The sequence below is a fragment of the Taudactylus pleione genome, unplaced genomic scaffold, assembly GCF_031769625.1.
Source record: "Taudactylus pleione unplaced genomic scaffold, aTauple2 ptg000397bl, whole genome shotgun sequence".
Classification (NCBI taxonomy): domain Eukaryota; kingdom Metazoa; phylum Chordata; class Amphibia; order Anura; family Myobatrachidae; genus Taudactylus; species Taudactylus pleione.
Window position 1 is genome coordinate 5,919,236 of NW_028284799.1, and position 16,058 is coordinate 5,935,293.

Consider the following 16,058-nt stretch of genomic DNA (forward strand, 5'->3'; position numbering starts at 1 on the left):
AAACCAATCCAGATCCAAAACACGAAGAAAGATCCAGATCCAAAACCAAAACACAAAACACGAAAAGTGGCCGGTGCACACCCCTAATATATACAGTATGTGCATATTTATAGGAAGTGTTACACAGATTTTTGGGATTACGGGCCTTAATCTAAATATTACATGTACTACCTAGTAGTGATATCCAGCCTAAAATAAGTTCTTAGGGTCCTCCAGCCTCCCCAACAGTTCAGGTTTTCGAGATATCCATGGTTGAGCGCAGGTGATTAAATCAAATTGACTGAGGTACTAATTAAGTCACCTGCACTCAACCATGGATATCTCTAAAACCTGAACTGTTGGGGAGCCTTGATGACTGTGTTTGGGAACCTCTGTTTTAGGGTATGCAAACTTAACACTGTGCAAGCTATGATGCACTATATTGACTTATAGGTTAATACATCACTTGTCTCTGAGCACATAGGCAGCAATGTGGATGTTAGGAGGTGAGTGCTCTGATATAAGAATTCTATAGAGGCACAAGGGGCCTATTCATCATCGAAGGGACCCCTAATGATGAATGGCCCGGTAACTTAAAAATTAGGAAACTGGCGTTTCTGCATGGTTACGGGCCATTTATCGTTTGATGAATAGGCCCCTAAATCATGGCACTGCAGACAGGGGTGCCGAGAGAGGAGGGGGGGGAGCGGGTACTGTTTATCCGGGCTTCCTGAGGGGCCCGGCGGGGGCCCGGGTCTGGCGCCGTCCCCACTCCCTTCTCTCTCCAAAACAGCAGCCCAGCACACAGCGTGTGCTGAGCTGCAATGGGAGACTGCAAAAGTGTTTATTTTTGTTAGGGGGTTCAAGGGGGCGTGACCACGTCTCCTGCGATTAGGCCACATCCATTCTCTATACCTGGGCACGGCAGAGCTCTCTATGGCCCTGACTACAGAAGTAGATAATGAGATATTTGGCTCTATGAATATACAATGGGGCTGTAGCATACCTTCCAGCCATTCCAATATTGGCAGAGTAGTTCAGATTTGAGAGCTGTATGTTAAAGTCAGGATAGTGAATGCATAGTCCTGATGGGGAGTTATGTCCACTCACTGCTGCTCTGCTTAGGAGAGGTACATGGGTGCTACATGTGCTTTTCACTGGTGCATGGGGCAGTGGGAGGTCAAAAGGAGGGAAACCAGATTGGGAAAAAGGGGTAGCTTAGTGATCTTCACATATCCCCCCCATGATGCAGACACTCGATCCGTGATGTGATGTCCCTGTCCTGATCCAATTCCCTCCAATGTTGAGTTGTATATTATAGGGTGGTATTTGCCATAGATGTTAACCAGATAACACCATATGTTTGGGGCCGGGACTATATGTGAGTAACCAGGAGCTGTGTATGATGGGCATTTTCTCCTGATATACACAGAATAACATGCACATTTAAGGCACACAGATGATTAAATTTAGCGATTGAACGATAACAATATCGTTATCGTTCAATAATCATTTGAAAATCTTTTACAGATCGTTAAAAAAAAAGTCTAAAACGACCAGCGATGCGCGCTCCTGCTGGTCGTTTAGACATCTATCATCATACAAATATGTTGTACAACCTGATGATAATGTCAGGTTCAACATGTTTGCAGATGATTAATGTGCCTACACTGAATGACTGCTCGTTCAGTGTAGACACATCACAGACTGAGAAATGACTGCACGATTACAATGTCGTAATCGTGCAGTCATTTTGATGTCTTCTAGTGGATGTGTGCCTTTAGGGTTTACTTTTCTGCTACAGTAAAAAGTAAATATATTATTGTTCTTCATAGTGCTGGAATGCTTTCTTAACATAAATGGATGTATTATTCTGTGAAGTGAATTTGAAGGTGCTGTCCAGTTCCTTGTTTTTATAAATAAACAGTGCAGCCATGGCCATAACTAGGAGTGGTCAAGCTATACCACTGGGGGCACAGGGTCTAGGGGATGACACAGTCATTGCCACATGCCACCTGTATTTGGCATGCAGGGTGCCTGAATTGGCACCCTACAGCCTACGAAGCTGCTGCACAGAGCATCTTTAGGACTTTCCTAAGTACTCTCAACTTCTCCCTGGTCCAGCAGCCACACCCCCTTGTTGTGACATAATGACACCACATGCTAGGGGCAGGGCTGGCCCAGGGCATGTTGCAGCCCTTCTATGTCCTTGAGTGTGTCTACTTTTACTGAAGTGAAAATAGGTATGCAGCAAACAAAACAATGCCAATTCAGAGTCTAATATACTCCCGTTCAATAACATAAACTTTTAAGATTTCTAAATAGCATTCTCCTAAATTACTATTTGATTGAACTTTTATCCTATACGTTGATCAGCATGGATGTATGTACAGATGCCCCAATCTGCCCAACTCCTTCCTGCAGAAAATACAACTTTTCCCACTGGCGCACACTGACATTTGCACATGTAACACTATTCACATCAATAACAATAGCTGCATTTAGACACAGACACAAATGGGATATGGACACAAACATTTATAATGACTATTGTGTAACCAAATGTCAATGTGGCAGACAGGGGCGTCTTAAGAGAGGAGGGGGCCCGTGTGTATTCCCTGTGCAGGGCCCCCTCCTCTCTCCCCGGCGGCCGGCCACCACAGAAGCAGTAGACTATGGGCACTAGAGTGTGCCCAGAGTCTACTGCGCATGTGCAGAACGCCGGAAAAATGGCCGCGGCGGCCATTTTCTGGTGTTCTGTGCAGCGCTGATACCCGACGCGGGACCATGGACAGGTGAGTTTTAAATAATATGGGTGCAGGGTGTGCGGTGCGGGGCCCCCTGGACCCGGGGTCCTGTGTGCCCCGCACACCCTGCACCAGAGCCGTAGCTAGGGCAGTGCGGCCGGTGCCATCGCACAGGGCACCACAGGTCAGGGGGCGCTGTTTGGGCCTGTTAAATTTCTGTTTATTATCATTCTTGCTTGTAGCTTCCTCTTATTTCATCCCCAGCATCTCCTGGCCTCCCCTATCTCTTCCCTGACCCTTCCCCATGAAGCCAGGGCCCTTTTTTGGGTGCATTATGTCCCTTTGAAAAATGAGGGGGACGCCAATGCTCTTTCTGGCACAGGGCACCAAAAAATCTAGTTACGGCTCTGCCCTGCACCCACTATAGATACGCCCATGGTGGCAGGTTTGTTATAGGTACATATAGCTGTGTGTATATACAGTTAGGCATAATGGTTACATCATGACAAACCAGATGGAAACCAGAATCTTACTTTTCCAAAGCTGCCCTGGCCGATCACTTTGTGGAAAATGAACCTCCTGATAGATAATGGGGTTCTGTGGCCAGGGCCTGCTGGGGAGACTCCGCTTCCTCCTAATGGGGTAACATAAGAATAGGTTATACATTTGCTCTTTATATAAAATAAGGGTCAGATGATAGAAAATATTATATATTATACAAATCAGTATTCAGCTGTGGCATATGGGCCCTACGGGATCTTGTAAGACTCAATGAAAATAATCTTTAAGCCTTAATTCAAGTTTTTTTCTTTTATATAAGTTCTACTCGTAACATTACCACAAATGTTCCCAAATGCGATCCTCCAGGCACCCCAACAGTTCAGGTTTTAGAGATATCCATATTTGAGCACAGGTAGTTAAATCAAATTGACTGAGGTACTAATTAAGGGCCTGATTCATTACTGATCGCAGCTACGATTACGCACGCAATCGGCCAATTGTTGCATTCTGCGCATGTGTATGCATCGCAGTGTGCGTGCATGAACACTCCACTGCGATTGGGACTGCGATTGGGACTGAGTAGTGATTACGCAGGCCCATCGCAGAGCGATTGACAGGAAGTACCGTTTGGGGGAAGTGACAGGGGGTTGGTCGGCGAAATGCAGGCATGCCAGTGCATTTGAATGCTGTGACAGGGGCGTGTATAAATTAGCCACTGCGATGCCTTTTGCAGCTTGGGGTTTCACTCTGTGTGATGAGGTTAGCAATTTCAGAGTAAGGTCAGAGCTTGTGCAAGTGTGTGTGTGGCTGCGTTTGTACTCCATGTTACTGCTGGTCTCGCAGTCTTGCTAAGTATTACAGATGTGTGTAAGGTAAGGTGGGCGAATAATATGTCATGTGGGTTCCTATATGTGTGTTTTTATTGTGTATTTTTTTTATTGTGTGTGCTTGAAGTTTGATTTCTCTGAGGAAACTGTTCTAAAGGGGTTATGTCACTTGCTATATGTCCTCTTTTCAGTGCTAAGCTTAGTTTATTGCTGTTTGTCAGTGTATCACTTATGAGCGATATGGTCTCCATTGCGCATACCCTCATTTTGTCCATATTTAATAGGGGTCCCCACATGTTTGTTGTCCAGGGGTCCCCACAGACCTTAATACAGCCCTGGGTAGATGGTATTTAGGGGACAACATTACAAATGTAATTTTCTAGCTAGAACAGTATTATTTGTTGTTTTGTGCACTGTTGGCAGATGGAATAAGAATACAGAAAAATAAGTAAACATTTCTATTTTACAGCCTACATGATTCTGTTACATATGTTGTAATGTGTGAATGGGATGAGCCACGTGCCATGTCAGGGGCCACATAAGGCTCAGACACTATTCTTGCACATTGCACAAACAAGTATCACAGGATGAATCACAGAACATAAAAAGGAAACTTTCTAGAACAGTTTACATCAAACTGATTTCATGTTACATTTGTGATATTTTGTTATATAAGCAGGAAAAAGTCCAATTGAGGAGCTACAAAGTACTAGAGACCCATTCAGTATATCGTATGGCTGTTTCATTAGACTGAGTATCAGACTTTCCCTACCAAATGGTGACTTCCCACCTAGAGGCATGTAGGACATTGGCTGGACGTTAGCGCACTAAAATGTCTACAGTATATTATATTATTACTGCTATTATTTTGATAGATTCAAAATGGGTTTCGGATACAGTTTTTCACCAATCAGTGACTTTGATTAGTGTTCTCTAAATATACCCATGATCCAGTAGAGGCTTCTGTGCTGATTCTTTCCATTTGGTATTATACTCCTTATTGCATGAGGTCTATTTTTTAGCCCTATACATATAACATTTAGGGGTAGATGTACTAAGCCTTGGAGAGAGATAAAGTGTAGAGTGCTAAAGTACCAATCAATCAGCTCCTATCTGTAATTTTTCAAACGCAGCCTGTAAAGAGACAGTTAGGAGCTGATTGGTTGGTACTTTAGCACTCTACACATTATCTCTCTCCAAGGCTTAGGACATCTCCCCCTTAGGCAGCATTTACCATTACTTATAACATGTATCTGGGAAAGAGTAACCATCTTTCATATGTATAATGCCAAAGCAAATTTTTAACAGCTACAATACTGTAACAACCTACAACACTGAGAAAGTCCTGCAATGTGGTATATTTGTTATTTCTGAAGTGATGACATATGACCTATATGAGAATTTGGCACTATTACATAAGTAGCATAAGTAGCACCTGTAATAACTGACTATTCTCATAGCTAATTTATGGCGGCCACAATACCTCCCTCTACGTGAGTGAAACGTGACCCAGTAACCACTAGGTAACATTTGACAGACCACCAGCTACAGCTTGATCTATAACTAGATGCAGTAGGAGAGCAAGTTCTCCATATTGAGAATCACGTATCCCTCATTACCTGGTCTGTCCCATTCATGAGGGAAATCGCCGTCCTCAGTGTCCTTCCTGACCTTCTTCTCTCGGACCTCGGCCACATCCTGGTGTAATCTCTTCCTCTTTCCATGCACATCACCCTCATGCTGTTTCACCTCCTTCCTCTCCTTCCTCTCCTCCTTCCTCTCCTTCTTCTTCTTTTTCTTCTCCGTCTTCTTTTTCTTCTTCCGCTGTCCTGTCTCTTCTTCCCTCTGACGCTTTCTCTTCTTCTTGCCACCCACAGCCTCATGGGAACTCTCTCTTTCACGCTGGTGACCCTCTGGGGTGACATTGGTCCTGTCCTCTCTTCCACCAGATGTAATCTCTTCATACTCGCCAAGCTCATTGATGGTAATAATGTTCAACTCTGCGACATCTACAGCATTGGGATGCTGGAGCTGGCTGGGTGTCACAGCATCACTGCTCCTCATCTCTCCTCTAATCGCCTTCTCCTCCGTTTGGTCTCCTCGCTCTCCGTGACTGGGCTCCATCTTCTGGCTGCTCAGCTCCGGTGTCAGTTACAACCAACTGTCACTCAGGCTGATGGAATCCTGTGATGTCAGTGGCCGTGAGACCAGCTCCCTGCTCCCTGTACTGGCTGTAATGTGTTTCTAAGGCAGCTTCTGGGCCTTATGTAATAGCCGGTGAGATGCAGGAATGCGCCCAACATCAGTCGGTATTGCCCCATGTATTTTTAAAGCGTATTTTTATACCGGGTTGGTTATGCCGTTTAAATTATTACCACTTTTGAAATATGTGCTGACTCTCTTGAATTGCGTCCATGGCTGCATCTCGCAGCCTATTACATAAGGCGACCTGTGATTTCACATTATGGATAATATACACATATACAAAGAAGTACAATATGTCCTATAGGTATATATGTTTTACCCGAATTATAGCTTTATAGGCAACAATATACAACCACATAAAGGAACAAGAAGACAAAAGAAAGTTATCCAGTAACTACATTTGTGGTCATCAATACAAAATACATAAGAGTAAACTGATACTTATATGTATATACAATTAGGTCCATATATATTTGGATAATTTTCATAATTTTGGCTCTGTACACCACCACAATGGATATTAAATTAAACAATGGGAATACAATTGAGGTGCAGATTTTCAGCTTTAATTCAAGGGGTTGAACAAAAATATTGTATAAACTCAGCACTCGGTCAGCAATTAAAACAGCATGAAGGAGAATTCATAGCAGTGGCGGAACTAGAGAATGGTGGGCCCAGGTGCAAGAATATGCTTTGGGCCCCCCTATGCAGTGCCCCCAGTAGTGGTCCCCCTATGCAGTGCCCCCAGTAGTGCCCCATATACAGTGCCCCCAGTAGCAGTCCCCCTATGCAGTGCCCACAGTAGTGCCCCTTATACAGTGCCCTCAGAAGTTGTCCCCCCTACACAGTGCCCTCATTAGTCCCCCTATGCACTGCCCTCAGTAGTAGTCCCCCCCATACAGTGCCCCCAGTTGTAGTCCCCTCTATAGAGTGCCCCAGTAGCGACCACCCCATCTATACAGTGCCCCCAGTAGCTTACCCTCCTATACAGTGCCCCTAGAATCGGCCACCCTGCCTTTACAGTGCCCCCAGTAGCGCCCCCCCTATGCAGTGCATGTGCCCTTTACGCACACACACACAAAAAAAAACAACACACAACTTACCGCTCCTGCCGCTGTCCGCTCCTCCCGGCCCACTCTGCGCTATGGGAGAGACGTCATGACGTCTCTCCCATCACCTGCTGCAGGGGGAGCCGGAAGGCGAAGCTCATGAGTGAGCTCCAGCCCAGCTCCCTCCGTGGACTCAGCAGCCAATGAGAGCAGCTGGTGGCGGTGTTTGTTACTGTGTAGTGCGGACCACTCTCACTGTGGTCTGAACTACACTTAAATACTGTGGGGCCTAGGGGACACTGGCAGCGGGTGCAGTGGCACTGTTGGATGCAGGTAGCTATGGGTCCCTACACCACAGGGGGCCCCGGTGCAAGCCACCGCTACACCGCCGCTAGTTCCACCACTGACTCATAGTGTATCAACATTAAAAATTATTTCCCATTATTAATCCAACCATTAATCAGGAGATAAACGTATCTATATGCAGTCATTCACTTCCTATTAGATGGATGTTATAATAGACACAGACCGGAATGCTTTTGCACAGTCCCGGGCTCGTAGCACTTTTCTAGCGGTCTGTGGCTCTGTCTTGGGTAGGTGCATTAAGAGACAGGCCACTGCACCTTTATTGGCTTTATTTTTATTCTGTACTGTAATTTAGAATGAATATGTACATTTAAACTTTGCCCCACTGCAGTGCAACATGGTTTCCCCAAGGTTGCTTTACTACAAACTCTGAATCCAACCTCGGTGTTTATGCTGTGCCTGGGCAATGAAACATGGGAAGAGAGTCTCCAGCACTGGCTCAGTGAAATACAGATAAGAACAGCATCTGCTATCAGGGTGCTAGTGTAACCAGATACAAAGCATTGCAGGATACCACAAGCACTCGAGGAGAGTGCCATAAAAGTAGAAACACAGATAATAGGACGGAGAAGGTTTATTGGCTCCTTGGGCTATGTTTCGGCATACCGCCTCTCCTTCCTCCAATACCCACTTCCCAGCCTCTCACACACACTTGTCTTTTGTAAAATATAAATTTATCACCTGCCAGCTGACTGGCAAGGCTGCAATAAAGATGGTTGCCGTTGCTCTAATCCACCAATCTCATCCTCTGTGTAGGTGGTTCTCGTAGTCTTCAAATGGCTGTTGGTATAATAACATTAGTGTTCACATAGGAACCTATTTATTATGCGGTATAGACACCACTATTATAACTCAGAAGTTCTGCTACCACTTGCATGTCAGGAGTGAGTCTTGGGACAGGCTGCAAACTAAAGCAGTCAGACGGCTTGTCCGGCACAGCTCATCCTCCTTCATGTTAAGTGATGCATATATAGCTAACTATACACAAGTATCATATTGGGTTTTGTTTTATCTTTTAAACATAAGCCAGTTTAATAATCATTGCGTACACTAATTACAGTATCACAAATAAAATCTCCCACACCCACTTTCTCTTCCACTCCCCTATTGACTCACAGTTTTTTCTCTCCAGTTATAACAGACATTGGTACTCACACTCTTCTCCTCTCCAAGCTGTCTCCTTGAATCCCATTTCTGTCCCCCCCCCCCCCCCCCCCAGTGCTAGCCCATCAACAGCTGTATCCCCACTGGCACTTTCCTATGTTTTCAAACTAATCTCTAACTTTCTCTATGACCACTATCTCCTCCATCTCTTTCTAAACTACATGAAAGGCTTGTATACAACTGCTAAACCCCTTTCTCTCCTCTCACTCCCTCTTCAACCCTCTACGTTCCACTGCAACTTCCAATACTAAAGTGTGAGAAGTGACCCTACGACTTGGCTGAGAGCAGCCCAACAGTGTGCACACAGCCAAGTTGAAGGACACTTCTCCATACTCATCCTCTCTCACTTCTATGCTGTTTTCAATACAGTTTACTATGCTCATCTCCTGCACACTCTTCATTCCTTCACTTGCTTCCTAACTTTGTGAAAGCTTCTTTACTTTCTGGCACATCTTCTCCTCTACTCCTATCATCTGTCAGGGTCCATGTATTGGTTACAATAGTAAGGATGAACATTTGGGTTGTAAATACAACCACCCAGTATGAGGGTTCAGTAAAGGCAGTCTGTAAAAAAGAAGTTTACCATCACTGCTTTAGATGAAGGTAGATAAACTGCACATTACCATGTCTTACTGCATATATGGTTGATAACAAATGTAGTATGCAGACCACAATTCACTATAACAAATCAGAGGGTACAAGAAACTAATACATACTGTAGTGGTTGTCAGAGGGTTCAGTCGTTGCATTTTGTTCCTTTCCACTGAGAGCTTGGTAAAATTCTGGGTGGAAAAGAAGAAACCACGATCACTGAACCAATTCTCTGCCAACCACTATGATGCACAGAACCATTTGCACAAGCAGTGCAGAGCATAATGCTTCCTCCTCGCTACTGTGGTGCAGTAATTCCAGCGACATCCAGCTCAGCGGCTCATGAGCTATAGTGACTATTGGAGCACACAAAAGGCAAATACTTCAATCATTTTATGGGACTCAAACCGCACTTTGGAGGATTAATTCTGCTAATACCAGCGATCCTAAAGATTTTATTATCTCAAATCTCATTTCTAACATATCTGGGTATATTTTGCTCAATAATAAAGAACGTATAAGTGGATACATTATATTAGAACTCTTGCTGCAGTACTGTATTCTATTTCTTAAAATAACTAAATGCAAACTAATTTGTTCCATGATTTATAGTGGCTTGCAAAGGTATTCAACCCTCTAGGGGGGGGTATTCAGTTAGCCGCGGGGTTTACCCAGTTTCTAATTGCCGCACCGGAGCAATTCAATTAGTGGGGATTACCCCGCGGACGAGCCCCCACAGTTGGACTAAACCTTGCAGCTCATGGAGGTGTGAGGTAAAGTCCACGGAAAAAAACACAAAATCGGGTTCGCGTGCGGGAAAAAAAAACATTGATTCCGCAGTTTACGCGGAATCAGTGAGTTTCCGTGCCTGAATCCCGATTTTTCAGTGTGGGAAAATGGATATTTAATTGAATAGCCCTTCCCCGTGCCACAGGAATTTTTGATGTTAATTAGTCAAGGAGGAAACCCCATGGTAGGGCCGGCTCCAGGGTGAGCCGTGCCCTGTGCGGGACCGGGACATGACGCCTCTTTACCGCGTGGCCTAATTTCCATAGGCCAGGCCCCTTAAATTATGTTATTTGGGGGCGTGCCCGTATGGCACGCCTCCCGTTAACGTCAGGCTGGAGGCAAGCCCAACACTACATCAGTAGCTGGGCCTCCACCAGCCTTCTTCCTGCACTGAATGAATGCCGCATGCATGTGCGCGCAATCCATTCCTCTTCTCCGGGGCTGGCACCACCGCACAGCTGTGATGGTGGAGGTGCCCAGCCCGTGGGACGAATCATCCTGCGGGTGGAACAGCGCTGGCAGTGCCCAAAAAACAAGACAGTCCCGCTGAAATCGGGAATGGCTGGGAGGAGTGCGCCCTCTATGGGGTGGTGCCCCTGTTCGACCGCACTGGTTGAACATGCTTCGAGCCGGCCCTGCCCCGCGGCTAATGGAATACCCCCCTAAATGTCTACAGATATGTCTTTATTACAAATAACACTATTTAAAAAAAAATACCACCTGGAACAATCTGTGTGTTGTTTGTAGTACAGACAAATTTGTTGACTTTCAGGGGGTTGAATATTGTTACAAGCCAGTGGCGGATCCACTGGAGGGCGATTAGGGCGTTCGCCCCCCGTACACATAGCCCCGTTTCCCGGAAGCCCTGTCTACAACATTCATTAGTATGTGACTGTCTGTCATTGTTGTCAGCAGGCTGAGCTGCCCAGCTGTGAACAGTCAGTGGCAGTCAGAACAGTCAGTGGCAGTCAGCGCAGGCGGCCGCAGCACAGCATCATGTGCGTGTGAGAGTGACAGACTGTTACTCACACAGAAATAGTCTCCGGGGTTGCGTTTGAGCCCCTGAACCCCAACACGCTGTGAGTGCTTCTGACCCCTCTAAGGGGTATATTTACTAAAGTGTTTGGTTTTTAGAAGTGGAGTTGTTGCCCATAGCAACCAATCAGATTCTAGCTATTATCTTCTACAGGGTGCTAGATAAATGATAAGTAGAATCTGATTGGTTGCTATGGGCAACAACTCCACTTCTAAAAGCCTGCACTTTAGTAAATATACCCCTAAGCCCCTGATGCTGATTGTGCGTCTTAAACCTGACACTTGTGTCTGAAACTTGTTTAGTGTGGATGGATCCACCATTGTACTTTATTAAAAAAAATATATAGAGGAATGAATCTAAAGTAATCATGATTACAAAATAATATTGGGCTGTGGTGAGATTTGAACCCTGGATGTTGGCAATGTATAAACACCGCTCTGCCACTAGGCCAAGAAGGATTTCACATCCATCTACTGAATCCTTGTGCACTCCACCCACCCGCTGCTGTTAGGGAGGGCACAGTGAGGGAAGCATAATAATAATGATAATAATAATTAGGGGTGAGCGGGTTCGGATTTCTGAAATCCGAACCCCCCCGAGCCCCCCCGATCCGAGGCAGATCCGAGTCAGGCTCGACTTTTCCCGCCTGACTCGGATCTGAAATTGAGGCAAAACATCATCATCCCGCCTTCCGAGTCTCGCGGGTTTTGGATCCTATATAAGGTACCCGCGTCGGCGCCATTTTCTCACTCGGCTGTGGACAGTGAAGAGGGAGGGTGGGAGTTAGGGCTGGCTAGGCTGTGTAGTGTAGTGTAGTGTAGTGCAGAGTAGTGTTGTGCTGTGCTGTGCTGCGCTGTGCTGCTGTTGTCCACTACTTCAAAGTCCATAGGGGCTGGCTGTGTTGTGCTGTGCTGCTGTTGTTAATAGGGGCTGTGTCCACTACTTCAAAGTCCATAGGGGCTGGCTGGACTGTGTTGTGCAGTCAGTTCTCCATAGGGGCTGTGTCCACTCCAAAGTCCTGTGCAGTGTCCCAGTCCTAAAGGGGTGCTGTAGTGTTGTCCAGGGGGTGCTCTGTCCATCAGGGGTGCTCCCCCCAAGTGCTAAAAAATAATATATTTTCTGTGTTTGTGAATTGTGTGCGCAGTAGCCGCACGTGCATCAACAAAGTAGTGCCAAGCGTGCGCCTGTGTCATAAGTAAAGGGCCGGCTGGCTTGACCATTAAAGGGTGCTGTAACCCCCAAAGTACACTCCAGTCCAAACCAAAAAAAAAAATATTTTCTGTGTTTGTGAATTGTGTGTGCAGTAGCCACACGTGCATCAACAAAGTAGTGCCAAGCGTGCGCCTGTGTCATAAGTAAAGGGCCGGCTGGCTTGACCGTTAAAGGGTGCTGTAACCCACAAAGTACACTCCAGTCCAAACCAAAAAAATATATATTTTCTGTGTTTGTGAATTGTGTGCGCAGTAGCCGCACGTGCATCAACAAAGTAGTGCCAAGCGTGCGCCTGTGTCATAAGTAAAGGGCCGGCTGGCTTGACCGTTAAAGGGTGCTGTAACCCCCAAAGTACACTCCAGTCCAAACCAAAAAAAAAAATATTTTCTGTGTTTGTGAATTGTGTGCGCAGTAGCCGCACGTGCATCAACAAAGTAGTGCCAAGCGTGCGCCTGTGTCATAAGTAAAGGGCCGGCTGGCTTGACTGTTAAAGGGTGCTGTAACCCCCAAAGTACACTCCAGTCCAAACCAAAAAAAAAAATATTTTCTGTGTTTGTGAATTGTGTGCGCAGTAGCCGTACGTGCATCAACAAAGTAGTGCCAAGCGTGCGCCTGTGTCATAAGTAAAGGGCCATCTGGCTTGACCGTTAAAGTGTGCTGTAACCCCCAAAGTACACTCCAGTCCAAACCAAAAAAAAAATTGTTTTCTGTGTTTGTGAATTGTGTGCGCAGTAGCCGCACGTGCATCAACAAAGTAGTGCCAAGTGTGCGCCTGTGTCATAAGTAAAGGGCCGGCTGGCTTGACCGTTAAAGGGTGCTGTAACACCCAAAGTACACTCCAGTCCAAACCAAAAAAATATATATTTTCTGTGTTTGTGAATTGTGTGCGCAGTAGCCGCACGTGCATCAACAAAGTAGTGCCAAGCGTGCGCCTGTGTCATAAGTAAAGGGCCGGCTGGCTTGACCGTTAAAGGGTGCTGTAACCCCCAAAGTACACTCCAGTCCAAACCAAAAAAAAAAATATTTTCTGTGTTTGTGAATTGTGTGCGCAGTAGCCGCACGTGCATCAACAAAGTAGTGCCAAGCGTGCGCCTGTGTCATAAGTAAAGGGCCGGCTGGCTTGACCATTAAAGGGTGCTGTAACCCCCAAAGTACACTCCAGTCCAAACCAAAAAAATATATATTTTCTGTGTTTGTGAATTGTGTGCGCAGTAGCCGCACGTGCATCAACAAAGTAGTGCCAAGCGTGCGCCTGTGTCATAAGTAAAGGGCCGGCTGGCTTGACCGTTAAAGGGTGCTGTAACCCCCAAAGTACACTCTAGTCCAAACCAAAAAAAAAATTATTTTCTGTGTTTGTGAATTGTGTGCGCAGTAGCCGCACGTGCATCAACAAAGGAGCAGCGCCAAGCGTGCGCCTGTGTTACATAAGTAAAGAGCCGGCTGGCTCATTTCTTAAAGGCTAGTGTAACCCACAAAGTGCACTACTCTCCAGGAAAAATAAAAAAATATTTTCTGTGTTTAGCCGCACGTATATATCAAATCGATATAACATAAATGGAGGACCAAACTTTCTCCGATAAAAATAAAATAGAGAAAGATCAAGAACCACTTCCTCCTAGTGCTGAAGCTGCTGCCACTAGTCATGACATAGACGATAACATGCCATCAACGTCGTTTGCCAAGGCCGATGCCCAATGTCATAATAGAAGGCACATACAATCCCAAATGACAAAGTTCAGGAAAATGACCTTGAAAAAAACATTTAAATCAGCTGAAGAGAAACGTAAACTTGCCAATATGGCATTTACGACACGGAGTGGCAAGGAACGGCTAAGGTCGATCCCTAGTATGTTCATGACTAGTGGTTCAGCTTCACATGACGATGGAAGCCCTCCTCCCACTAAAAAAATCAAAAGAGTTAAGCTGGCAAAAGCACAGCGAAGAACTGTGCTTTCTAAGAAGATATCACAAATCCCCAAGGAGAGTCCAAGTGTGGTGGTGGTTGCGATGCCTGACATTCCCAGCACTGGACGGGAAGAGGTGGCTCTTTCCACCATTTGCACGCCCCCTGCAAGTGCTGAAAGGAGCACCCACAGTCCACTTGCTGATATGCAAATTGAAGATGTCACTGTTGAAGTACAACAGGATGAGGATACTGGTGTAGCTGGCGCTGAGGAGGAAGTTGGCGAGGAGGATTCTGATGGTGATGTGGTTTGTTTAAATCAGGCTCCAGGGGAGACAGTTGTTGTCCGTGGGATGAAAAAGCCCATCACGGTCATGCCTGGGCAGAAGACCAAACATTCCACCTCTTTGGTCTGGCAATATTTCTATCCAAATCCGGACAACAACTGTCTTGCCATATGTACCTTATGTAAAGGTGGAATAAGTAGGGGTAGGGACGTTAACCACCTAGGAACATCCTCCCTTATACGGCACCTGCGGCACGTTCATAATAAGTTACTGTCAAGTTCAGAAACTTTGGCTAAGACCGTAAGCAGTCCAGGGACACCTAAATCCCGTTGTCCTGTTGTATCCAAGCGCCTGCAAACCACACCGTCAACTCCCTTCTCGTCAATTTCCTCCTTAGTCAGGATCGGAAGTAGTCCTGCAGGCCATGTCACTGGCATGAATGACTCTCCTATCCCGGATTCCTCCGGAGGATCCTGCATTGCTACGCCTCCTGCTGCCGCTGCTGCTGTTGCTGCTGCTGGGAGTCGTTCATCATCCCAGAGAGGAAGTAGGAACACCACTACTTTTACTAAACAATTGACCCTCCAACAGTCCTTAGCGAGGAGGATGAAGTACGACAGCAGTCATCCTGAAGCAAAACGTATAACTGAGGCCTTGACTGCTATGTTGGTGTTAGACGTGCGTCCGGTATCCGCCATTAGTGCAGTGGGATTTAGACAATTGATGGAGGTAGTGTGTCCCCGGTTCCAAATCCCGTCTAGATTCCACTTCACTAGGCAGGCGATACCGAGACTGTACAGAAACGTCAGAAAAAGTGTCCTCAGTGTCCTGAAAAATGCCGTTGTACCCAATGTCCACTTAACCACGGACATGTGGACCAGTGGAACAGGGCAGACTAAGGACTATATGACTGTGACAGCCCACTGGGTAGATGTATCACCTTACGCAGCAACAGCAGCAGCATCACCAGTCGCAGCATCTCAGAAACGCCAGCTCGTTCCAAGGCAGGCTACGCTGTGTATCACCGGTTTCAGTAAGAGGCACACCGCCGACAACCTCTTAGAGAAACTGAGGGAAATCATCGCCCAGTGGCTTACCCCACTTAGACTCTCCTGGGGATTTGTGATATCTGACAATGCCACCAATATTGTGCGGGCATTACATCTGGGCAAATTCCAGCACGTCCCATGTTTTGCTCACACAATAAACTTGGTGGTGCAGAATTTTCTGAAAAGCGACAGGGGCGTGCAGGAGATGCTTTGGGTGGCCCGAAAAATTTCTGGCCACTTTCGCCATTCAGCGACTGCGTGCCGAAGACTGGAGCGCCAGCAAACACTCTTGAACCTGCCCCGCCATCACCTGAACCAAGAGGTTGTGACGCGGTGGAACTCAACCCTCTATA

At 46.1% G+C, this 16,058-nt stretch overlaps 1 protein-coding gene across 1 annotated transcript in view; it reads right to left on the reverse strand.

Annotated features, from left to right (window-relative positions):
* Positions 1 to 6,178, reverse strand: part of LOC148506732 (protein kinase C theta type-like) — a 50,618-nt gene extending 44,440 nt beyond the window's left edge. The window contains exons 1-3 of the mRNA XM_088446331.1: positions 5,880 to 6,178; positions 5,674 to 5,810; positions 3,260 to 3,360 (exon numbers count right to left, since the gene is read on the reverse strand). Coding sequence (XP_088302457.1) covers positions 3,260 to 3,360; positions 5,674 to 5,810; positions 5,880 to 6,178 — 537 coding nt within the window. The remainder of the gene's footprint in view (positions 1 to 3,259; positions 3,361 to 5,673; positions 5,811 to 5,879) is intronic.
* Between the last annotated feature and the right edge of the window lie 9,880 nt (positions 6,179 to 16,058).